Source organism: Coenobita brevimanus, chromosome 94, assembly GCF_032717465.1.
Source record: "Coenobita brevimanus isolate Jiangsu-jjx chromosome 94, ASM3271746v2, whole genome shotgun sequence".
Lineage (NCBI taxonomy): Eukaryota > Metazoa > Arthropoda > Malacostraca > Decapoda > Coenobitidae > Coenobita > Coenobita brevimanus.
In genome coordinates this window covers 28,515,781-28,542,740 of record NC_137047.1, presented here as the reverse complement: position 1 = coordinate 28,542,740, position 26,960 = coordinate 28,515,781, and the positions used below count along the sequence as shown (strand labels likewise).

Here is a 26,960-nt window from a genome sequence, read left to right as displayed (position 1 = left end):
CTCAACCAATTTTGTGAATTAAACAGGCATGCCAACACTACCGATTGAACCAGAGACGAAGCATTTCACATCTTACCCGACCCCAGGGTGGCGATACTTTCTTTATCGAGGGTACCATCCACTCACTCAATGTAGTGCTGCTCTCGGGTGTCTGCCCTGTCCTCTCCTCCATCCTTCTTTCTTTCCATCTTCTTCTGTGTTTCTTTCCTTCATTCTTTCCTCGTCCTTCTGCCTACGGGTGACTTTATACTGTCTCTTCTGTCTTTCATTCCTTCATTCTTTCCTCTTTCTTCTGCCTATGGGTGACTCTACACTGAGTGACAAGCCAAATGGTTTCCTGTACACCAGGAAACTATTTACTACGCTGGGTGCTAACCATGTAACCAAATTTTGGCGACTGGTGGTTTAGTGGGTAATTATTGTGCTCCAATCGGATTGAGCCGGTGAAGGGTTATATCCAAGGGGTGGTTGGGGTTTATTGCTCATGTAATGCCACTTAGGGATGAGTGAGGTTGATCACTCTCATCTTAAATGTCAGGACCAACTGCCTAGCCCCGGGCTCCTACGCTCCTCATGGGGCAACGTAGGATTGGATGATGGATGGATGGACCATAGTGTAAATGTTACCTATGGCATATGCAAATACTGTAATATTACATCTCCAGTTTTTGAGAAGATAATTACTGTACTTACACTTCAGAGTAACTTCATTAATTAGTTGTGTGTAAATAAGTTGGTACTTTTTGTGAAGGCTTTTGCAACGTTTAGGGAGGAACTGCAAATGGAAAACAAGTTGTATTGAGGAAGCAAGTCCAGCTAGACATCATTTAAATCTGAGATGTAAGGTGGCAGTTGCTGCTTTAATAAAGTAAAGCAACTTTGATACAAGATTTTTTTTATGATTAAGAAACTATCTTCCTCTTAGTTTATAGCCAGACGCCATAATCTCGTAAGGAGTGGCTGTTTGTCTTTGAGATAGCTGTTTTATGGGGAGGGGCACAAACCCTCTACCAACCCACTTCTTAACACGTAGGGAACATGTATGGGTTGGTTATTTGGTTACCACCCAGCTTTGTAAATGGTTTCCTGGCTTACAGGAAACCATTTGGCATGTCACTCAATATAAAGCCACCTGAAGAATGAAGAGTACAAAAAGTGATAGGAAAGATGGAAGAAGTAGGAAGAGAGGAGGGCAGACACAGAAAATGAATCCTGTACTGAACATCAAAAATATTTTTGTGACTTCACAGCTGCCATTAGGTGATCAAAGCCGAGACATCCAAGCTTATTGGATTCTTTATACGTGATACAATGCAAACAATACAGCAACTTTATAATGAATCAAGAGCAACTATAAATGAAAAGTAGGTCATCATTGATCAGCAGCTTGATAATGAAATTCAAATCACTCACACCATTAAGTGAAGAATACCTTAAAAACAGTGGTATTGTTACCATTTATTACAAAAAGATGATAATGTATCTGATACCTCCTTGTTGCAGAACTTTCTGAATGGACTGTGGGGCAAATTGGCTTCTGAAATTCTGACTCAGAACTGGGAGCATGCACTGGAGGACCTGAACCGCCTTAAGGAATTCATTGAGAGTAACCTAACCACCTCCCCCCTCCAAGCACTCCAGCAGCGTACATGGCTTATTCATTGGTCACTCTTTGTCTTCTTCAACCATCCAAAAGGTTGGTGAATTTTTTTTATAAAGGAGCCTTAAGCTCTCTAAAATTACTTCAGAACTGGACTCTCATGGGAAGTGTTGTATGCTGATGTAGTGGTGTTGATTGTGGATAATAACAGGGTAGTGGAGGAAAGATGGACTGCGGTACAACAGTTTAAAACTAAAGGATTTTAGCATTGAAAATGTTGTTCAGAAAGTTCCTGGTCACAGTAATATTGGCATATGCTCCACAGGTTGGCTTGGATCAAGAAGAAAAGGACATAGTCTGGGATGACTTGGTATGCATGGTTGGTGGTATAGGGGAATGGGCGATGATGAGGTTGTAGTTTTGGTTGGGGATTTAAATAGTCATATGGATGCAGCAACTCAGCACTATGAAGGCATGCACGGAGGATGCACGTATGGTACGAAGAATGTAGACAGGGAAAGGATACTGGAATTCAGGGAGGCAATGAACATGACTGTTTGCAACATGCATTTTAGGAAAAGAGAGAATAGGCTGATTACATGTTAGTCTGAGAGCAATAGTAGCCAGATTAACTATATCTTGGTCAGGAGGGTGTGCAGATGGTTAGGTCTTTGAGGTAGAGCTGGATTCAGGGGCTTGAATGGTGATTGAGAGAGTGATCATTTCATTGGGTATGCCATTGTTAGTTCCCCCTCTTTTGTGCATTTCTTCCCTGTTCTTTCGATCCTGCTTCACCCTGTCTTCAGGTATGAAAAAGAGGTGAGGATGATGATGATGATGTATTTGAAGCACCATATTATCCACTTGTCTATAGCCAGGTGCCTTAATCCCAGGAGTTATTACAAACATCACTTCCACATTGCCCTTAGGCTGCCATCCCTTTATCTCACACCACTCATGTTCTTAGACCTATTTACCATCTCATCACCTCATCCTTGATTTTTTTCTCCCTCTTTACCATCACCTCATTTATGCTTTCCTAGTCTGTCATAACAGTTTCTCATTTTGGCTAGATCGTCTTAACAATCTCTAATGTTCTGCTTTCAGGGCGAGAGTTGATTATTGAAATGTTCCTGTATCAGCAGCCATACTTGAATGCCCTACAGACAATGTGCCCTCATGTCTTGAGGTATCTAGCCACTGCAGTAGTCATCAACAAAAACAGTAGAAGGGCTGCCATGAAGGTAAGTATTTTTATGCTTTAATTCTTTCAGTCTGATACAGTACAATCCCAGATATCTGGAAACCAGATAACTGGGATTATCAGACAACCGGGAAAATTCACGGACTGGCAAATATGTAAACGAAAATATAAGTGTGTGCCACTTTGAATGCTCACTCCTGCATGGGTTAGTCACGTGTCACACGAGTTGGGTGATGTGAAATGAAGACATTTCCGGTCAAGATTGTTTGCTAATTCCCTTCCCAGTCCTCTTTCCCCTCCTCTAATTCAGTCATCCTCTATGCCTCCACAAATCACCAGTCAGATTACAGCCTCCAGTCAGTAAACAAGCACACTCGCAGTTGTGTTGTCATGTCGTGATAATGATTTGTATACTCCGTGATTCCTAAAGTGCAAACTAATTGTAAGTGCATTTTGCTTACCTTGAAACAGAAGCTGGACATATGCAATAGACCCGAAAAAGGTGAATAGTACAAGGCACAGGTAACAGATTTGAACATGGGAAATTCCATCAGGGACCCAAGCTCAAGGAATTGTTTTTGAAAAGCAAGACGAATAAATCTATGGAAAAAAGGCATATTCTTCATAGGTCAAAAATGCATGGTACCTGTATGATTTTCTGTCTAACAAACCGACCTTAGCTACCAGCAAGCTTGTAATATATTAAAGTATCTGAGCAAGTCCATTCTGTTAAATATTTTTCATTATTTTCCTCATAAAATCATGGAAAAATAAATAAGAGGAATTGATATTGAGCATTTATTGATGAACAGATTTTAGGAAGAAGTGTTATACAACAGAATTATCATGACTCCCATACTCACTTATGTGTATACGGCTTCCTAGTAATTTATTCCTCACCTGACCACCGTCACTTCACCCCTTTCTCACCATAGCTATTCTGCAGATGATGCAGTGAATATGTATGAATTGCAAGCACAGTAATTTTCATCAATCATCAATCAGGGGTAGGGTTTTTTTTCAAGAATACTCCCCCAGTATCCCTGCTTGTCGTAAAAGGCGACTAAAAGGGTTGGCGGAGGGTTAGTGCCCCTCCCCGGAAAACAACTAACTAAAGAGACAAACAAGAAGCCTCGGACAAGGACTGACCAAACGATGACAACCCAGGACCGGACAAAGGACTTTGTAATGGCAACATGGAATGTAAGAGGAGCGAATGATGAGGTGAAAGGGAGAGAGATTGTCCAGGTGCTTGAGGGTGCGAAAGTGGATGTATGTGGAATAACTGAAACAAAATGGAGTGGAGAAAGTGTGAGAGAATGGGAGTATGGATGGGGTATACTGTATGTGCAGGAGTAGGTGAGAATGAGAGGGGAAAGGAAGGAGTATGTATAGTTGTGAGTAAAAGATGGAAGAAGAGCATAAGACAGTATGGATCACTTGGGTCAAGGATTGTGTGGATAAGGTTGAAAATTGGAATACAAATGTGGGCAATTGTGTGTGTGTATGCGCCAACGCAAGATCGTGCTAGCAGAGTGAGGGAAGAGTTCTGGACGAATGTGGAAGTGTGCATGGAAAAGTTTGGAAGGAATGAGAGAGTGTTTTTGATCGGTGATATGAATCGTAAAGTAGGAAATGTGAAGGTGGATGGAATAGTTGGTGAGTGGGGTGTGCCTGCTGAGATAGATGAGAATGGCAGTGCGTTAATGGACATTTGTGCTGGGAGGGGGTTGGTGATAGCCAATACCCTCTTCAGGCATAAAATGATCCACAGGTATACATGGCGAGTGATGAGAAGGGTGGGTGGTGAACTGAATGAAAGGAAGGCAATGATTGATTATGTGTGTGTGGATGAAAGGATGCGAAGATGTGTAATGGATGCAAGAGCTTATAGAGGTTGGGGGAGTGGACTTTCTGACCACTACTTGGTGGTGGCCAGAATTAGGATCCAAGTAAGATGGAGAAATAGAAGAAGGGAAAGACGAGAGGAAGGAGTAGTTGCAAGGAGAGTGGAAAGGTTACAAGATGAGAAAAAGGCAGAGTATAAGAGAGAAGTGGAGGAACGATTGGGCAGATATGAATTGGAGCAGATGGGGGACATGGAAGGTGTGTGCAGGATATTTACAGAAGAAATATGTGCAGCATGTGATGTGCTGTGTGGGAGGAAGGGAAGACGGAGGGGGGTGCAAGGAACAGCGTGGTGGACTGAAGAGGTGAGACAGGCTGTGGCACAAAAGAAGAAAGCATACAATGAATGGATGAGAAATAGGGGCGTGGAAGAAGTTGAGAGGCGGAAGAGAGAGTTATATGTAGAAAGAAAGAGAGAGGTGAAAAGATTAGTAAGAGCGAGTAAGAAGAGAGTGGATGAGGAATTTGGAAGGAATTTGAGTGTAAAGTGGAGGGACTGTAAGAAAATGTTCTGGAAAGAGGTGAAGAGAATAAGACAGGGAGGAAGTGAGGTTAGCAGGGGAGTGAAAGATAAAAATGGTAGATTACTAGTGGAGAAGGGAGAAAAAGTGAGCAGATGGAGAGAACACTTTAAGGAATTGCTGAACATACAGGATGGAAGTAATGCGAGTATAAGTGGCTGGGGAATGGCTGGGAGAAGGAGGGAGGTGAGAAGACCAGAAGAAATCAGTAGGATAGAAATTGTGGAAGCAATGAAGAAAGTTAAATTGGGGAAAGCCTCAGGAATTGATGGAGTGTGTGGTGAAATGCTGAAGGATGGGGGAGAGATAATAGTAGAATGGATGTGGAAGATGTGCGAATTGGCCTGGGAAGAAGGTAGAGTCCCGGAGGATTGGAAGTCAGGTATAATTATTCCCTTGTACAAAGGAAAAGGGGAAAAAGAAGTGTGTGGTAATCATAGGGGCATTTGTCTTCGTAGTATAATAGGAAAAGTGTATGGTAGGATACTTATTGACAGAGTTAGAGAAAGAACAGAGGAATTAGTTGGAGAAGAACAGAGAGGCTTTAGGAAGGGAAGAGGTTGTGTAGATCAGATATTCATTATTATATCTTTAGTGGAAAAGTTTCTAGAGAAGGGAAAGAAGTTGTATGCAGCTTTCATGGATTTGGAGAAAGCTTATGACAGAGTGGATAGACAAGGATTGTGGAAAGTATTAAGAATATATGGAGTAGATGGGAAGTTGTTGAATGCTGTGAAGAGTATGTATGATGGTGCTAAGGCTGCAGTGCGTGTGGATGGTGAACTAAGTGAATTTTTCTCTTTGGGTGAGACAGGGATGTGTCATGTCTCCATGGTTGTTCAATCTGTACATGGATGGGGTAATAAAAGAGGTACAAGGTAGGGTAGTGGATGTTGGAGTTGCCCTGATGAGAGAGGATAGTGTTTTGAAACTCCCTGTACTGTTGTTTGCAGATGATACTGTGTTGTTGAGTGAAGATGAAGGGGAGCTGCAAGGCTTGGTGGATGAGTTTGGGGGAGTGTGTAAGAAGCAGAATCTAAAGGTGAATGTAGGGAAGAGTAAAGTGATGGTCTTTGAGAGAGGTGAAGTCAGTGAATGTACAGCGAGGTTGAATGGTGAGGAATTGGAAAATGTGAGTACGTTTAAGTACTTGGGTAGTGTGATGAGTAAGGATGAAGGTTTGGTGGGTGAAGTGCTTGAAAGAGTACAGCAGGGAAGAAAGGTTGCTGGTTCTTTGAAAGCAGTGATAAGAAACAGGGAAGTGAGCATAGAAGTGAAAAAGTTACTACATGACAGTATTGTGATACCAACTCTAACGTATGGAAGTGAAGCTTGGACGTTGTTGGAAGGACACAAGTCAAGAATGAGAGCAGTGGAAATGAGTTATATAAGAGGAGTCTGTGGAGTCACATGGAGAGACAGGCTGACGAATGAGGATATAAAGGAGCATTGTGGTGTGGATGTGGATGTGATAGGAAGCGTTATGAGGAACACACTGAGGTGGTTTGGCCATGTGGAGAGGATGGAGGGTGAAAGACTGACGAAGAGAGTGTATGTGAATGAGGTGGAGGGGGGGAGAGGGAGGGGGAGGCCGAGGATGAGATGGAGGGATGGGGTAGAGAGGTATATGAGAGAGGGGTGTGTGAGTTGGGAGCAGGGCAGTGAAATGGCGGGAGACAGGGCGACGTGGAGGCGATTTGTTTGTGGCCACCCCAAACGGGATTGAGGTGTCTGGCAATAGGTAGATAGATAGATTTAATCATCTGATTAAATCGTTGATGGTGGTATGTGGGGGCACTCATCATCCACGCACTTGATGTAGTGCTGCTTTGGGTGTCTGTGCTTTCCTTTCTTCCTTCCTTCCTCTTCTTTCTTTCCTCTTCCTTCTGCCTACGGGTGTTTTTACACTCCCTCATCTGTCTTTCTTTCCTTCATTCTCTACTCTTCCTTCAGCCTATGGGTGACTCTACACTGAGTGACAAGCCAAATGGTTTCCTGTACACCAGGAAACCATTTACTGTGCTGGATGGTAACCATATAACCATATTATGGCACCTGGTGGTTTAGTGGGTAAGAAAGGCACTCCGGTCGGATTGAGCCTGTGTAGGCTTATATCCAAGGGGTAGTTGGGGTTTATTGCTCACATAATACCACTCAGGGATAAGTGAAGCTGGTCACTCATCTTCAATATCAGGACGAACTTGCCTAGCCAGGGCCTCCTACGCTTCTCATGGGGCAACATAGGATGGATGAATTAAATCTGTGATTTTTTTGCTAAAGAAAAAAAAAATCAAGATTTTTAAAATTTAATTTATTTTTTTTTATCTGTAAGTTAACAAAAATAAAATCTGAAGGTTTAAAAAAGTTTTGTATAACTTTGTGTTGGCATTTTTTTTTTTTCTTTTTTACAGAGCAGAGGAAGGAAAAACAAATGAATTAAAAAAACATAATCCGTACACCAGATTAATGGTGTCCTCTGTTCGTAAAATATCTGTAACATTTAGACTTGAACAGCTGTAGGTTGAAGTTTGGAGGGAAACAACTCTGGGGAAGTGAGTTCCAAAGAGATGCAGTTCGGGGAATGAAAGAATTCTGTTAGGCAGAAGTTCTGCATTCTGGCTGAGTGACATTTCAGTCATGAGCGCTACCAGATGCCCATGTAGCATGAGGCAAGGCATGGAGAGGTGGCAGATACTTAACCCATAGACATACCAATGACGACCTGGGTCGTCATGCGTTTGTCAACCTCTGTCAGTATGACGACTTTGCCTGTCATCCGATGTAATCTCTAAAGAAATATTTATGGAGTCGTCATTTTTGATGGATGACAGGCAAAAGTGGGCGGAGCTAAGCTTGCCACAGCTGGTGCATGCGTGCTTATTTGGTTTGCTTGGCTCAGTGTGGTGTGAGGTTCCTCACAGGTAGAACATACCCCTCAACCTCCCGCCAAAAACTTATGCTCCTTTTTCTCGGGTATATATGTGGCATTATTATTTGAGAAAATACAACAAATAATGCATTATTGGAAAGGAAGTTTATTCTGCTACGTAATGAAGCAAAAAAAAATTATTTATTTCTTGATTTTTTTTTTTTTTTTTTTTTGTGAATATTTTTTTAAAGGACAGTGTAAAAGTTTAGCATGTCAGCTAACTTCTGCTCACTTTTTTTGCATTTTAATTTGGATATATTGTCTTTTTGGACAATGTACAACAGAGCAAAACTCTTCATCTTCAAAATGAGACCAAAGTGGGCTATCTATGATGACTAGTAACTTTTCTATGAGTGTTAGAAGTAATATATCTCTACGCTACTGTTCTGAAAGCTCTCGAACGAAAGTTACGCTCACAGTCAGAATTTACGCTTCTCCCGTTACGGGATAGGGTTAAGCATTAAGTTAGCAGATTTTGGAGAATGGTGCCATTAGAAATTAATGCATTGTATGACTGAAAAAATATTTTTACATTTGTGTAACAAAGTATTGAAATTATTTGTACATCTGAAATAATGAGCCATAAATAAAAAACCAAAGCCTTAAGACTAGGTAGGCTGTGCTTGGTCACTTAAGGCCATGTCATAATAATATCAGCTTAAGATTTTTCTGTGTGTTAATATAATCAACTTTGGAATATGCTGTCTTGATTACCACTGGCAACTCAGCCTTAACCAGTAGTGTACATACAGGACTTGAACAGGTATGTATCTGGATTCTGGGCAGTGGCTTTCAGCCTGAACCATCATTGGATATACAGGACATGACTTTAACAGTATTCAGTATACTTCTTTTGAAATATTAACTATATAATAAACAGAAAAATTAAATAAATTGAATAAATACAAAAAATGATTTTTTTTTTATTAACCCCTAAAACGCGGGGCGTCGCGTTTGCGATGCTCGCCAAAAAGGACATAACGGCGGATCGTTGCGATTGTGATTCGAGTTAATTTTGAATAAACGCGGGCAAGGATGTTCCAGCTGGTATTGTCTATCAGTACCACCACCCTTTAGCTACAATTAGCATACTTTACCTCTGTACTACTGACCTCCGTTGTTGCCAAGTATCGCGTTTCCCCCCCCCCCACGGCCCGACCAGCCTGGCTGTGATACATGGCAGCGCTCTGACTGCTCAGAACTGTAAATCTGCACTCTCCTCTCACAAGCAGTTTATGCTAATAGGAAACGCTTGTTTCCCCAGTTGTCACACTAGCTTTTTTTTCGCACGGTTTGCCCCTGTTTAGCATCAGTTTTCCGCAGGCTTTCAAAGTGGCATTATGGCGAGTTCTAGCTCTTCCGAGTCAGCGTGAGCGGCCGGCAGGAACGAGAATAAAGTGACGGGCGTAAGGCAGAATAAAAAGCGTGCTGCGGTGATCTTTTGGGAAGTAATATGATTGAAAATAATGTAGTATATGTGTTTTTAGCTGTGAAAATGGAAATGTTTGTTGACTGATGGGAAGACCGCCGCCGCGCTGCATGTCGGCCGTACGTTTCATTGATTTTAGCCTTATTTTCAGTGCTTATTGTACAAATACGGATTCCAAACTACCTGTACGTTGTAGTATAAAGTTTACTGTGACAGAATGAGGCTGTGGTAGAGCGGAAACCGGGTTGCTGGAGGTGTGAAGGTGAAGATTTGGTTACCCAACTTTGCAAGTCTCCACAAGTCCTTGGGTAGTCCATGAAGGCTCAACACCTGTCTCTGGAGAAAGTTGAATGTAAGTACTATCTGCCATACCAAGTATAATGTTCTAGGGTTAATCTCTGATTTTTGGCTAATATTTTCCTACAGGTACTCAGACCGCGATCGAACCCCGCCACCCGGGGAGGGGTCGGCTGTCCATTGGCTGCGTATTAGGGGTTAAAAAAAAAAAAAAAAAAAATCACCAACCCTGATCATCATCATCATCCAGACCTCCTTTCCCACCTTAGGGCAGGGTGAGGAGTAGCAATGTCCAGACAGCCCAAATTTGCCCAGTCCAATTGGCCATGCTTCCATTCACTCACCATTCAAGTCCCCAGAATTCTGGCGCTATCTGATACACCAAAAACATTCACCACTTTGTGTAGCTTCACATTAACATATCCGATAGTCAATCTGGATGCTGTCATGTTAACCCCTTCACACTCATGCTGCAGGGCATCATGTAGCCCACCCATCCTCCCCCTCCAACAATAAATGTGCATAAAGAATACTTAACAGAAAGTACTTATTTTGTCGTCACTAAAGCGTCATATGTTCCCTTTCTTTGTAAATGCAATATATATATATATTCATTACATACACACATCTTACTTGCCTACTGTACACATGCATTTCATCAGTTGTAACTGATCTCCATTTTAGGCCATGTACTTTACCTTTTCTAGGATTCACAGCCCAGTACACATCAGCCCTTTCATTCACCCATGAACACAATTTTGACATCACTTCTTCATCAAGAAAATGACTAAAAGCAGTCCCAGGGGAAGCAAAAGTAGGGGGCATCATATCCTGGGCAGCACCGTCACTGAAGGCAGGAATGGCGTCTGGCCGTTGGTCTGCAAAAATGTTGACCAGAAACCTGCACCCACTCTCCTCAATTGGGTCATCTTCCCTCCATAATTCATTATCATTTAGTGATAACTCACTGTCAGTACTATCATCCTCACTGGATTCTCCTGGCACATACGATGCGTCAGAATATTCGTCACTACTGTCTGACATGGCTGTGTATTCATGAAAACAGTCACAGAAAAAAATCACAATAAATTCCCAATATGGCAATGCACAGATATGACTATCGACGTAATCCTACCTCCTCGAGTGCCAAACACAGACTGAGAGCCAAGTACAAAATAGGAGCCAATAAAACTCTGTGGTGAGCAGTGACGTTTCAGATGACATCATTTGTCTGAACTGTCATGGTTGGTGGGTAGAGCTTATTTTTCTTTCCCAGTGAGGTATACCAGGCTCAGAGAATGCATATAGGCCAATAAACCATGTCCCAATACATACAGATGTTATGGAACGTAACAGGCCACGTTATGGGCGGCATTACTAAGCACTTTGCGATCATAAACACGTACGTCATGGGCGCAGAAGGCTTAACAAAGGGTGCCAAGTCTCTGATCATGTGCTTCTCACAATATTCATCCAGCCAGCTCGATCTCTTGTCAGTCCTCTAGCCTCACCGACAGGAGAACAAACATTCATTTCTATCAGCTAGATTTTATCTCCTCTGCCAAAGCAAATGCTAAGATGAATTTGTATATATATATATATATATATATATATACATACAGTAAAAGTCCAATATTTCGTCATCCAAATCCCCGGCAAATCTGACATTTCGGCAGTTTTGAGAAATAGTCCCATTTACGAAAATCTCCGATCGTTCGGCAGATTCTCCGATTTTTTTCGTCAGTCTTGAAATTCTCCATGAGGCTTGCCAGCTAGCTACCCGCCTTTACCCGCCTTAGTGAGTGAGATAGTGAAAGTGATGGAACGAGTCTACCACTGCCATGAAGCTCAGAGGCTAGCTCTTTCTCCTATAGCATAAAGAGAGGAGAAACATGTAGTGAGTCTAGCATGGGAAAGAGAATCTGTTTCGCCATTCTTCCGCCATTCTTCCGAGTTGTTGCCGTGCTGCTGCCGACTTCTCTTGATTCTTCTGTGTGCTTTGTGAACTTCGTACCGAAATACCTCTGAAATTACTATTCGAGTGTGCTGTAAGCACCGTAACATCAGACAGGAGCTTTGTAACACCTGAGTGGACCAGCCGTGTGTTGTGAACAGTATAAACATCTTCTGCGTGCTTTGAAAATGGCCTCCACGTGTGGAAAGTTAACTGGTGTTAGCAAGAAGCGTACACATAAGATGTTGACTATTGCTCGGAAAATTGAGCTGTTGAAAAAATTAGAGGCTGGCATGAGTAGGAAACAGATTATGGATGAGTTTAACGTAAGCTTCTCTGCTCCCTCCTCTCCATCACCAACAGCAGTCTCTGAACCTCAAGCTCTACTGCCGCAGCAACAGGGAGAAGAGTCCTTAGAGCCTGTTGCAGGACCCTCTACTGCTGGGGACTTCTTCCAGCAGTAGCAGACTCCAATCAACCCCTTCTGTTGTACATATGTAAATAAGGAACCTACTATAAGTTTAGGTAAGTGCATGTGAACTTGTAGGCCTACTGTACCATTACATTTATATACAGTATGTTCACTAATTTCTTTATTTTTCATATTCATGTATAGTACTGTATTCATTACAGTATTGTACAGTATCAAACAGTATACAGTACTCTCTCCAAACACATTTGTAATGATGTGAGTAATGATGATATTGTTCACCAAAACATATAAGGTACTGAGTGGGTAGGGTTTTCGATAATTCGGCAATTTTGATATTTCGGCACTTGCCTGGTCCCATAGATGCCGAAAATTCGGACTTCTACTGTATATATATATATATATATATATGCAAGGAAGAAGGAACCAAATGCCAGGAGCCCATAAATTGTTCTCTCCAAGAAAAAAACAAAAGAAGATCAAAGAGAGCCAAATTCAAGGTCTGTTCATTTCGAAATGTCTTGACACACTGTGTTTGAAAGACTGGAGATCACAGGCAGCAGGAAATACAGACAGAGGGAGACAGTTCCGGAGTTGATCCATTGCATACATGAAGGACTGGGAGTAACAACCAACTCCTGCATTAGAGAGTTGAACAGAAAAGAAATGAGAGTTTGTTGCTAGACGGGTGCTATGCACCCGCCATAGTTGTGGAGGGTTGCAAGGGGACATTTTAGAGGAGCAGTGACCATTGAAGTAGCGATAGAAGAAAGATAAGATGCAACAATGCGGCAAAGAGACAGAGGTTAAAAAGAGCCAGTAAGAGGAGGAGAGTTAATGAGATGAAGTGACTCCACCTTGTTGAGAAGAGCTGTATGTGAGGTGGCTTCCTTACACGTGAGAGGTGTACTCTGGACAGGGGTGAATTAAACCCGTGTATAAAATCAACTACTGTGCAGGGGTAAAGAAGGCACGAAGTTGGCCTAGCATACCTAATCTCTTGGAAACGGGTTTTACAAGAGAGGTACAGTAATATGTTTTTTCCAAGATAAAGTGCAAGAGAATGAAACCCCAAGTGTGTTCAAAGATGAAGGATTGAGCTGGATATTGTCATAAATTAGATGGTACTGCTGTGGAAGATTCTGTCGGGTTGATAGATGTAAGAACTGAGCCCTCGATGCATTAAAAACAAGATTACTCCAACCCCAATCAGAGACATGAGCTAAGTCAGACGTTATGCACACCACAGCCTCATCCCTTGTTTGCTGAGGTAACTGCTGAAATGGATGCTGCAGAAGTGAATGGAAAAGTGAAGGGTGAAGTCATCAGTGTATGAGTGGACAGGGTCAGATTTACAGGTCAGAAGGTCAGTGATGAATGAAAGGAAGAGTTGGTGATAAGACAGAGCCCTGAGGAATACCACTATTGATAGCTCCAGCGGAAGAAAAATGGCCGTCTACAACAGCAGCTACAGAACGACCAGAAAGGAAGCCAGAGGTGAAGGCACAGAAGAAAGATAGAAACCATAAGAGGGTAGTTTTGAAATTAAAGATTATGCCAGACTTGATTGAAAACCTTTGAGATGTCAAGTCCAGTGGCAAAACTCTTGCCAAAGTCCTGAAAGGAGGAGGACCAGGAGTCTGAAAGGTAGGTGAGAAGATTGCCAGAGTAGCATCCCTGGCGGAACCCATACTAACGATCAGAAAGAAGGTTGTGTTGGGAAAGATGCCTTAAATGTTTTTTGTTAAGAATAGATTCAAAAACTTTTGAAACACGATGTTAAAGCAATTGGGCGATAATTAGAGGGATGGGAATGGTCACCCCACTTTAGGACAGGCTGATTGAGAGCAAACTTCCAGCAAGAATGAAAGGTACAAGTTGATAGACAGAGGCGAAAGAGTTTACCTAGGCAGGGTGTAAGCACAGAAGCACAGTTATTGAGGACAACAGGAGGGATCCCATCAGGCCTATATGTCATGTTAGTATTGAGGCCAGTGATGGCTGAAAATACATCAGCTGAAGAAAATTTAATATCAGCCATGAGGAGGTCAAAGGGAGGAAGTGAAAGAGGAACAGCACCGGAATCATGGAAGGTGGAATTGGAGGAGAAAGTCTGAGCGAAGAGTTCAGCTTTATCAGTAGAAGAAGTAGCTACAGAGCCATCATAGTAGAAAAGAGGAAGGAAGGATGATGAGGTAAAGTTGTTTGAAAGGTTTTTGGCAAGGTGCCAGAAGGAGTGAGAAGAGTTCAAGTTGGAGAGTTCAGAGCACTTAGGACCAGTACGAAGGAAATGTTTTTAGCAGAGTGAAGAACAGACTTAGCATGATTCAGGGCAGAAACATGAGAGAGATGAGGTTCAGGGTACGTTTTGTAGGCCTTCTTATTGTGGACAGCATTAGAACAAGTGTATTAAACTTTTTTTTTTTTTTTCCCCTTAAGTCATAGGATATGAGAAAGAAAATATGCTTACATGCCTGAGAGAATAACCTCTGTCATGTGCAAGACACACTCAAATGGCTCTTGGCTATGAAAGCAGTAATCATTCCAGGGAAAGTCATAGAAGTACTGCCTGAGGGCCTCCCAATCAGCAGCTCCAAAGTGCCACAACTGATGCTTCTTGAGAGGGTCCACAGGTCGTACTGGAGCGATAGGATTGGTTAAGGTGATTAGATTGTGATCGGAGGAGCCCAACGGAGAGGAAAGACTAACAGCATAAGCATTCTGAGATGAATTTAAACATGCAAGAGCATTTACCCCCTGGGGGTAGGGGGGTTTCAGGAATACTACCCCAGTATCCCTGCTTGTTGTATAAGGCAACTAAAGGGTTGGCGGAGGGTTAGTGCTCCTCCCTGGAAAACAGCCAACTAAAAAGACGAACAAGAAACCTCGGACAAGGACTGACCAAAAGATGACGACCAAGGACCGGACAAAGATCATGGTACAGATCGCGATGTGGGCTGTATGGGGTGCGAATGACGAGGTGAAAGAGAGAGAGATTATCCAAGTGCTTGAGGGTGCAAAAGTAGATGTATGTGGAGTATCTGTCTATCTATCTATTGCCAGACGCCTCAATCCCGTTCAGGGTGGCCACAAACAAATCGCCTCCACGTTGCCCTGTCCCCCGCCATTTCACTGCCCCGCTCCCAACTCACACCCCCCTCTCTCATATACCTCTCCACCCCATCCCTCCATCTCATCCTCGGCCTCCCCCTCCTTCTTCCCCCCTCCACCTCACTCACATACACTCTCTTCGTCAGCCATTCATCCTCCATCCTCTCCACATGGCCAAACCACCTCAGTGTATTCCTCCTAACGCTTCCTATTACATCCACATCCACACCACAACGCTCCTTTATATCCTCATTTGTCAGCCTGTCTCTCCATGTGACTCCACAGACTCCTCTTAAATAACTCAATTCCACTGCTCTCACTCTTGACTTGTGTCCTTCCAACAACGTCCAAGCATCACTTCCGTACGTTAGAGTTGGTATCACAATACTGTCATGTAGTAACATTTTTCACTTCTGTGCTCACTTCCCTGCTTCTTATCACTGCTTTCAAAGAACCAGCAACCTCTCTTCCCTGCTGTACCCTTTCAAGCACTTCACCCTCCAAACATCCATCCTTACTCATCACACTACCCAAGTACTTAAATGCACTCACATTTTCCAATTCCCCACCATCCAACCTCACTGTACATTCACTGACGTCACCTCTTTCAAAGACCATCACTTTACTCTTCCCTACATTCACCTTTAGATTCCGTTTCTTACACTCCCAAACTCATCCACCAAGCCTTACAGCTCTCCATCGTCTTCACTCAACAACACAGTATCATCTGCAAACAACAGTACAGGGAGTTTCAAAACACTACCCTCTCTCACCAGGACCACTCCAACATCCACTACCCTACCTTGTACCTCTTTTATTATCCCATCCAGGTACAGATTGAACAACCATGGAGACATGACACATCCCTGTATCAACCCAACCTTCAAAGAGAAAAATTCACTCAGTTCACCATCCACACGCACTGCAGCCTTAGCACCATCATACATACTCTTCACAGCATTCAACAACTTCCCATCTACTCTATATATTCTTAATACTTTCCACAATCCTTGTCTATCCACCCTGTCATATGCTTTCTCCAAATCCATGAAAACTGCATACAACTTCTTTCCCTTCTCTAGAAACTTTTCCACTAAAGATCTAGAATGAATATCTGATCTACACAAGCTCTTCCCTTTCTAAAGCCTCCCTGTTCTTCTCCAACTAATTCCTCTGTTCTTTCTCTAACTCTGTCAATAAGTATCCTACCATACACTTTTCCTATTATACTAAGAAGACAGATGCCCCTATGATTACCACACACTTCTTTTTCCCCTTTTCCTTTGTACAAGGGAATAATTATACCTGACTTCCAATCCTCCGGGACTCTACCTTCCTCCCAGGCCAATCTGTGGAGTAACTGAAACTAAATGGAGAGGAGAGAATGAGAGGGCAAAAGATGGAGTGTGTATTGTTGTGAGTAAAAGATGGAAGAAGAACATAAGAAAGTATGGATCAGTTGGCTCAAGAGTTGTGCAGGTAAGATTGAAAGTTGGAATACAAATGTGGGCGATTGTGTGCATGTGCGTGCCAACGCAAGATCGTGCAAGCAGAGTGAGAGAAGAGTTCTGGACAAATGTGGAAGTGTGCATGGAAGAGTTTGGAAGGAATGAGAGAATGTTTTTGATCCGTGATATGAATGGTAAAGCAGGGAATGTGAAGATGGATGGAATAGTTGGTGAGTGGGGTGTGCCTGTTGAGATAGATGAGAATGGCAGTGCGTTAGTGGACATTTGTGCCGGGAGGGAGTTGGTGATAGTCAGTACCCTCTTCAGGCACAAAATGATCCACAGGTATATATGGCGAGTGATGAGAATGGTGGGTGGTGAACTGAATGAAAGGAAGGCAGTGATTGATTATGTGTGTGTGGATGAAAGGATGCAAAGATGTGTAATGGATGCAAGAGCTTGTAGACGTTGGGGGAGTGGACTTTCTGACCACTACTTTGTGGTGGCCAGAATCGAGATCCAAGTAAGATGGAGAAATAGAAGAAGGGAAGGACTGGAGGAAGGAGTAGTTGCAAGGAGAGTGTAAAGGTTACAAGAGGATGAGAAAAAGGCTGAATATAAGAGAGAAGTGGAGGAAAGATTGGGTAAATATGAATTGGAGCAGATGGGGGACGTGGAAGGTGTGTGCAAGATATTCACAGAAGAAATATGTGCAGCATGCGATGTGGTGTGTGGGGTGAAGGGAAGACGGAAGGGGGTGCAAGGAACAGCATGGTGGAATGAAGAGGTGAGACAGGATGTGGCACAAAAGAAGAAAGCATACAATGAATGGATGAGAAATAGGAGCATGGAAGAAGTTGAGAGGTGGAAGAGAGAGTTATATGTACAGTAGAAAGGAAGAGAGAGGTGAAAAGATTAGTAAGAGTAAGAAGAGAGTGGATGAGGAATTTGGAAGGAATTTGAGTGTAAAGTGGAGGGACTGTAAGAAAATGTTCTGGAAAGAGGTGAAGAGAGTAAGACAGGGTGGCAGTGAAGTTAGTAGGGGAGTGAAAGATAAAAATGGTAGATTTCTAATGGAGAAAGGAGAAAAAGTGTGCAGATGGAGAGAACACTTTAAGGAATTGTTGAACATAGAGAATGGAAGTATGCAAGTATAAGTGGCTGGGGAATGGCTGGGAGAAGGAGGGAGGTGAGAAGACAGGAAGAAATCAGTAGGATAGAAGTTGTGGAAGCAATGAAGAAAGTCAAATTGGGGAAAGCCCCAGGAATTGATGAAGTGTGTGGTGAAATGCTAAAGCATGGGGGAGAGATAGTAGTAGCATGGATGTGGAAGATGTGCAGATTGGCCTGGGAGGAAGGTAGAGTCCCGGAGGATTGGAAGTCAGGTATGATTATTCCCTTGTACAAAGGAAAATGGGGAAAAGGAAGTGTGTGGTAATCATAGGGACGTTTGTCTTCTTAGTGTAACAGGAAAAGTGTGTGGTAGGATACTTACTGACGGAGTTAGAGAAAGAACAGAGGAATTAGTTGGAGAAAAACAGAGAGGCTTTAGGAAGGGAAGAGGTTGTGTAGATCAGATATTCATTCTTAGATCTTTAGTGGAAAAGTTTCTAGAGAAGAGAAAGAAGTTGTATGCGGTCTTCATGGATTTGGAGAAAGCATATGACAGGGTGGATAGACTAGGATTGTGGAAAGTATTAAGAATATATGGAGTAGATGGGAGGTTGTTGAATGCTGTGAAGAGTATGTATGATGGTGCTAAGGCTGCAGTGCGTGTGGATGGTGAACTGAGTGAATTTTTCTCTTTGGAGGTTGGATTCAAACAGGGATGTGTCGTGTCTCCATGGTTGTTCATTCTGTACATGGATGGGGTAATAAATGAGATACAAGGTAGGGCAGTGGATGTTGGAGTGGCCCTAGTGCGAGAGGGTAGTGTTTTGAAACTCCCTGTACTGTTGTTTGCAGATGATACTGTGTTGTTAAGTGAAGATAAAGGGGAGCTGCAAGGCTTGGTGGATGAGTTTGGGAGTGTGTGTAAGAAACAGAATCTAAAGATGAATGTAGGGAAGAGTAAAGTGATAGTCTTGGAGAGAGGGAAAGTCAGTGAATGTACAGTGAGGTTGGAAGGTGAGGAAATGGAAAATGTGAGTGTGTTTAAGTACATGGGTAGTGTGATGAGTGAGGATGGAAGTTTGGAGGGTGAAGTGCTTGAAAGGGTACAACAGAGAAGAAAGGTTGCTGGTTCCTTGAAAGCAGTGATAAGAAACAGGGAAGTGAGCATGGAAGTGAAAAAGTTACATGACAGTAGTGTGATGCCAACTCAAATGTATGAAAGTGAAGCTTGGACGTTGTTGGATGGACATAAGTCAAGAGTGAGAGCAGTGGAAATGAGTTATTTAAGAGGAGCCTGTGGAGTCACATGGAGAGACAGGCTGACAAATGAGGATATAAAGGAGCATTGTGGTGTGGATGTGGATGTGATTGGAAGCGTTAGGAGGAACACACTGAGGTGGTTTGGCCATGTGGAGAGAATGGAGGGTGAGAGACTGGCGAGGAGAGTTTATGTGAGTGAGGTGGAGGGGGGGAGAGGGAGAGGGAGGCTGAGGATGAGATGGAGGGATGGAGTGAAGAACTATATGAGAGAGGGGGGTGTGAGTTGAGAGCAGGGTGACAGGATGACGTGGAGGCGATTTGTTTGTTGCCACCCCGTACGAGACTGAGGCGTCAGGCAATAGGTAGATAGAATGCATTTACTTTGGCAGAGAAGATAAAATCTAGCTGATAGAAGTGGAGGCATGTTTGCTGGATAGAATGACTGCTTTTGCAATTTGTACATTTTAATTGCATCATCTGCAAAACAGCTGTGGAGTGAGTGAGGGGTGAAGTGACGACAGTCATGTGAGGAATAATTTGGCCGTTCATGGCCGTATGCACGTGTGTGAGTATGGGAGTCGTGATAATTCTGCTGTACATCATTTCTTTCCAATATCAGATCACCGAAAAATGCTGAACACTTTTTTTTTAGTATATTTTCCCATGTTTTATGAATAACATAACAAATATTTTTAGTTAAGGCAAATGACATGACGGTGTGCATTTTGCACTACCGCGAGGCAGTGCAGTCACATGTGTTACAACTATGAAGTGTGTTTAAGAGGAAGTTATGTTTCAAGTGGAACTGCCAGATGGCAGATGATGGTGATATAGGGGCAATTTATTTATGGCCACCCTACTTAGGATTGAGGCATCTGTGTAGAAAAACAGACCAGTTTACCAAAAGATTTTTATCTATCTATCTATCTATCTATCTATTGCCAAACGCCATAATCCCGTAAGGGGTGGCTATTTGACTTCGAGTTATTTGTTTTACGGGGAGGGGCATTAACCCTCCACCAACCCACTTGTTGACATGTAGGGAGCACGTATGGTTTGGTTATTTGGTTACCACCCAGCTTTGTTAATGATTTCTTGGCTTACAGGAAACCATTTGGCTTGTCACTCAATGTAAAGCCACCTGTAAAGGAAAGAAAAGCAATAAGAAGTGACAGGAAAGATGGGAGATATAGGAAGAGAGGAGGGCAGGCACAGAAAAAGAATGATAAAGGCTAAGGAAGAAGTAGGCAGCACTACGTCTAGTGAGTGGATGATGGTCGCCACCACCTACCACAAATTTATATATAATATATATATATATGTATATATATATACTCTATATATTATATGTAAATAGAATACTGTATATTTACTGCACAAAATATATCACAGCATAATAGTAGTCTACAGTCACTGCTGCTGTGGCTGAGTGTCAGCACTGCTGACTGCCATGTTTCCAGTTGGTTAGTGCCAGCATTTTAATTCTGGTTTGGACAGCTGGTGTCATTTGATTCAAATGTCCATCCACCCTGTACGGGTCGGTAGGTATAGTGAGTACCTAGGGTAATATCCAGAGGAGGTACCTGTGGTAACGTGGGTGATGCTGTGGCCTTGCATCCCAAGATATTGGGCGAAAAACCTGTTACAGGCTCAAAAGCTTAAGCATCGGAGATGAACACCACAATTAAGCGCCTCAGTGGCATTTACCCACACTGTACCTCACATTTGCAGTCACTCAAGCTAGCTCAGGCTGAATTCACATGATTTTTTTTTTTCCTGTCATAGTTAACAAATAAAGTTGTCATTATTTGCAGTACTGTTAAATTTTCACACCTGAACCACCAGAACCATGATTGTGAGATGAGTTATAGTCTAGCTACGGTGATTATTGAAGGGAATGACCAACAGGTGGATGTCTGCTAATATAAGGAATGGAAAGGATAAAGAATTATGGGGAATAAAAAACTTGCATTTTGGATTTTTGGATTTGCATTGTACAGTATTGTATGTCGTATAGTTTGTTTAATTTATCAAGGCACCAGTGTGCTTGCATATGTCGGCCTTGGTCATCTGATGGCAGTTCACCATGCTGCTTGACCTATGGCACCCTCCCTGTTCTATTCCATATCTTTGAGGTCACACTGTATGGCCTTGTCCCAGGTCTTTTTTTTTTTTTTTTTTTTTTGGTCTGCATCGTGCATCCCTACCCGCAACGTTCACACCTCACAACTTCTGCACCCAGTTTTTTTTTTTTAAGGAAGAAGGAACTAAAGGGCATGAGCCCGCAATACTGTTCCTTCAAAGAGCAAAACAAAATACGAGAGAGAGCCAAATTCAAGATCCGATCATTTCGAGATGCCTGGACACACTGCATTTGAAAAACTGGAGATCATAGTTAGCAGGAAATACAGACAGAGGGGGACAATTCCAGAGTTGACCTGTTGCATAAATGAAGGACTGGGAGTAACGGTTTACTCTTGCATTAGAGAGTTAGACAGAAAAGGGATGAGAGTTTGCTGTAGACAGGTGCTACATGCCAGTCGTAGAGGTGGAGGGATGCAAGCAGACATTTCAGAGGAGCAGTGACCATTGAAGTTGCGATAGAAAAGAGATAAAGGTGCAATAGTGCGGTGAAGGGACAGAGGTTGAAGGGAGCCAGTGAGAGGAGGAGAGTTAATGAGATGAAGAGCCTTTGACTCCACCCTATTGAGAAGAGCTGTATGTGGGGAGCCTCCCCACACATGAGAGTTGTACTCTTTACAGGGGCAGATAAAACCCGTGTATAATGTTAACAACTGTGCAGGGGTAAAGGAGGAATGGAGTCGGCCTAGCACACCTAATCTCTTGGAAGCACGTTTTACAAGAGATGTAATATGCTCTTTCCAAGACATGTCCCGAGTGATTGAAATCCCGAGCATGTTCAAGGATGATGCAGGATTAAGCTGAATGTTATTCAACATTAGTGGGTACTCCTATGGAAGTTTTTGTCGGGTTGATAGGTGTAAGAACTGAGTCTTTGATGCATTAAAAACAACAAGATTATTTTTACCCCAATCAGAGATACGAGCCAAGTCAGACATTAGGTGTGCCATAGCCTTATCCCTTGTTTGTTGATGTAACTCCTGAGATGGACATTGTGGGAACCGAATGGAAAGGTGAAGGGTGGAGTCATCAGTGTACGAGTGGATAGGGTTAGTTGTACAGCTTAGAAGGTCATTGATGAATAAGTGGAAGAGAGTTGGTGATAGGACAGAGCCTTGAGGAAGACCACTGTTGATAGATCTAGGAGAAGAACGATGGCTGTCTACAACAGCGGCTATAGAACGACCAGAAAGGAAGCTGTAGATAAAGGCACAGATAGAAGGATAGAAACCGTAAGAGGGCAGTTTGGAAATTAAAGACTTATTCCAGACTCGATCGAAAGCCATTGTGATGTCAAGTGCAGTGGCAAAGCTTTTGCCAAAGTCCTGAAAGGAGGATGACGAGGAGTCTGAAAGGTAGGTGAGAAGATTGCCAGTGGAGCATCCCTGACGGAACCCATACTGACAATCAGAAAGAAGGTTGTGATAGGAAAGATGCTTTAAAATTTTTCAGTTGAGAATTGACTCGAAAACTTTTGAGATACAGGATGTTAAAGCAATTGGACGATAGTTAGAGCGTTGGGAATGGTCACCCTTCTTTGGGACTGGCTGAATGAAAGCAAACTTCCAGCAAGAAGGAAAGGTACAAGTTGATAGACAAAGGCGAAAGAGTTTACCTAGGCAGGTTGTAAGCACAGAAGAACAGTTCTTGAGGACAACAGGAGGAACTCCATCTGGCCCTTGTACGTTGTTAGTATTGAGGCCAGTAATGGCAGAAAATACATCAACTGAAGAAATTTAATGTCTCCATGAGGAAGTCAGAAGAGGGAAGAGATGGAGGAACAGCACCGGAATCAGCTAAGGTGGAATTGGAGGAGAACATCTGAGCAAAGAGATCTGCTTTATCAGTAGAAGAAATAGCTACAGAACCATCAGAGTAGAAAAGAGGAGGGAAGGATGATGAGGTAAAGTTGTTAGAAAGGTTTTTGGTAAGGTGCCAGAAGGAGCAGGAAGAATTTGAGCTGGAGAGCAGAGAGCATTTAGTATGGATGAAATTATTTTTAGCAGAACGAAGAACAGACTTTGCACGATTCCAGGCAGATACATAAAAAAGATGTGATTCAGGCTTGGGTTGGTTCTGGTACCTTTTATAGGCCCTCTCCTTGTTGCAGACAGCATTAGAACAAGCGCAATTAAACCAAGGTTTTCTTGCATTAATCCTCTCAACATGCCCAAACAATCTCAGTGCACCCCTCATCACCATAACACTAATACATTCAAGTCCCATCCTTCCTCACATGGCATTAGAACAAAATGATTTCCACCCCATGTTTATCTATCTATCTATCTATTGCCAGACGGCTCAATCCCGTTTAACCCATGTTTATGACTTACACTATACTGCTGGCACTATACTTTTGTGGCTGAAATGACTGGATGTTAATTGCTTTCTATTTAAACTGGATAATGTGTTTATAAAGACACCAAGGAATATCATGATTGATAAACAGTGAGGAAACTCAGGCATCTTCATTGACATGATGACATTGTAAACCCAGGAATCTATGGACGAGTGGGATCATTAGCGTTGAATATAAAATTTCCCTGTATCTCTTTCCGATTTGTTATATACTACTGTGTTTCACATGCTACTTACGAGGTGGAAACCACTTGTCACATGGTGTGTGGCCGCTACATGGCAGTGCACACACCCTTTGATTGTTAGTGTGTCAAGTGGTGTTGTGCAGGGTGGATGCATTCACTGCACGTATGTTTTTTTATCATTTTGTTTGAGTTATTTTGCAAATTTGTGATCTCAGAAAGAGAGGATGTGAAAGAGCAATGTGTGTGCACCAGGTTTTGTGTGAAACTTGGGAAGAGTGCAACAGAAACTCATAAATGTTAAAATGAGTATTTGGTGACAGTGCTTTGGGGAATACACAAACCTACAACAGGTTTAAGGGTTTAGAAATGGACGAACGTCAGTATATGTCGATGCGTGTTTTAGTTGCCGTCCATCAGTTCAACTCTGACAATGTGGCCAAAGTTTGTGCAACCATCCGCAGTTGCAGGAGGGCAACCCTCGATGTTTGTGATATTGTTAGCCTATCGTATGGAACTTGCCTTCACATTTTGTCCGGCGACGTGAGGCAGAGACATCCAGATAATTGACACACAAACATATGAGTATTTCTCCATTACAGTGCACGTGTGCATGCAGCCCCTATTGTTCAACAGTTTTTGGCATTAAAAAGACATACCAGTTCTCTCCCCCCACCCACCCCCAAATATTCACCAGATTTGGCCCTTTGTGATTTTTTCCTCTTTCTGAAAATGAAAATCCAGCAGAAAGGACTAAGATATGACACCATTGAGGAGATCTGTGAGAAAATCGTAGAAGGTCATGAACAAGCCGATGATCAGGGACTTCCAGAATGAGTTCTGATTGTGGGAGAAGTGCTGGGATCGATGTCTGCATGCCCAAGGAGACTACTTTGAAGGATGGTGGTGATTAGGATGTGATGCAGGTTTTTTTTTTCCCCTTCCGTAGTCAAATTTCAGAACTTTTGGGTAGCACCTCATATTACTTTCTCAGATGGGTCATCATTCGTGATTAATACAGTAAGCCCCCTCGTTTGGCGAATTTCAACTTGGCGAAACTCACTTTTGGCGGTAGGGTGGCCATGGACCACCGAATGCGCGCTTGGCGATTTGAATTCAAACTTGGCGGTCCCCTGGCGGCCGCACGTTGAACCAGGCTGTTCAGCAGGTACCAGGTATGGAGACAGTGGACAGGGAAGGTGTGTGTGAGATGGTAGAAAAGGGGTCAGGAAAAAAGGAGCAAACACTTGTGGAAATGATGGAAGCTGACGAAGAAATGGAACAGGAAACAACTGAAACTCCTCCTAGCCAGCCACCACAAATCACCACACGTATCTTATCCCAAGCGTTGGGCATTTGTGACACAATGAGGGAGGAGCTCTGTGCATTGGTACGTGGTGATGATGATTTAGAGAACAAAACCAAAGTTTTTCTAGGCCAGCTGATTGAAGTGTTCCAAGAACAATATCAAGAAAAATTGAAAATGTCAAAGCAGGCAAAAATAACAAAGTTTTTCTTAGAGAATCTGGACAGACAACGCAATATCCAAGACGTCATTGCCACCATTCCCGTAGACGATGATAACTGTGAAATCATTGATAACCCCCCCCCACTCGATGTGCCACAAGAACAGCCCCAAAAGCAGCCACAAGAACAGCCGCAACCTCCCCAGCCACCCCAACCTCCCCAACCTCCCCAGCCAAGCTTTGCTGCCCTCTTTAAGCTGGATGCTGACTTTTCTGGCTTCGATGAAGTGGATGATCAAGCGAGACAAATGGTTGCTAAGGGGGTTATGGGGGAGGAGGGGGAGAGTGATGAGGAAAGTGGTGGTAGCAACTAAGCTGCCCCCACTGCCACTCCGACGTCCCCAGCCAAGCAAGCCTATCTTCACTCTATTTACGGTTAGTTACAACCTTTATATCATGTCTTATTAGCTTTATTTATTGTTTATTGGTCTGTTTTCTACATGTGTATTAATATGTGAAGGCAAAAGATTTTATTTCAGCTCGAAAGATGGTGTTTTAGGGGTCAAAAGGGGGACTTTGGCAATGACCAAAGACTGATTGAGGCACTTTACAGGCAATTTATATGGTAAAAAGAACTCGTGTTTGGCGAAATTCGCATTTGGCGGTAGTTTCACCAGACTAATTGGATCGCCAAACGCGGGGGCTTACTGTACTCACATTTTCATATTAATTACAACTACAGAGTACAAGATTATAATGGGAACGTGACCAGCTTTATATTACCCAAGTTCTCCACATAATGACAACCAGTCAGCTGCAAGAATGGAAGTGCATGTAGGCTTCAGTTGCAAGGTTCTTATAAACTGACCATAGCACCAGCGTGGCCTCCAGCACATAATATATCCCCCAAAATAACAAGATTCCTCCACACACTCCAGAGACTCTACAGCAAGAAGAATCCTTTCACGCTTGCCAATCTCTACATGCTCTTCCCGACATACTCAAAATCAACATTATTTCACAGTCTACTTCAAATACAATTACATATCTTATGTGCCCACCTATCACAAACACTGCACAAGATGGAGTTACTTTTCACACCCTTGTGGCTTACTGCACATGGTCACATTTCCTCTTCTTTGACTGTACCATCGCCAGCCCAAGATATCACTTTTATTTTATTTGCATATACTCTCTGATACCTCGTGCCCTGTTCTTTCTCTCCACTTCCTAAACCTTTCCCCTGCCTTCCTTTCATTTTCTGCATCTAGCTCTAAGTCATCAACATGCACCATCTCCCATGGGAGTCCATTTATGAAGTCTTGTGAGAGAGCTTTAAGCACCATGACAAACAATAAGGGGCTCAAGACTGACCCCTGATACATGCCAACATTCACTGAAAACTCATCACTCAAATCTCCATTCACTCTCACCCGGGTGCAAGCACTCACATACATAGCCTTAATTGCTCTAACTGGCCAATCTTTGATACCAAACTTTCTCATTGCTCACTTCTCCACCTCCATACGGACTGTCAAAGGCCTCCTCCAGATCAACAAAAACAAAATAGTTCCCTTTTCTCCCCCCCCCCCCTCTTTTTTTTTTTTC

At 42.8% G+C, this 26,960-nt stretch overlaps 1 protein-coding gene across 1 annotated transcript in view; it reads left to right on the top strand.

Moving 5' to 3' along the window:
* eIF3e (eukaryotic translation initiation factor 3 subunit e) overlaps positions 1-26,960 on the top strand; it is an 80,225-nt gene that overhangs the window by 36,726 nt on the left and 16,539 nt on the right. The window contains exons 5-6 of the mRNA XM_080282704.1: positions 1,504-1,696; positions 2,708-2,844. Of these exons, the coding sequence (XP_080138830.1) occupies positions 1,504-1,696; positions 2,708-2,844 (330 nt within the window). The remainder of the gene's footprint in view (positions 1-1,503; positions 1,697-2,707; positions 2,845-26,960) is intronic.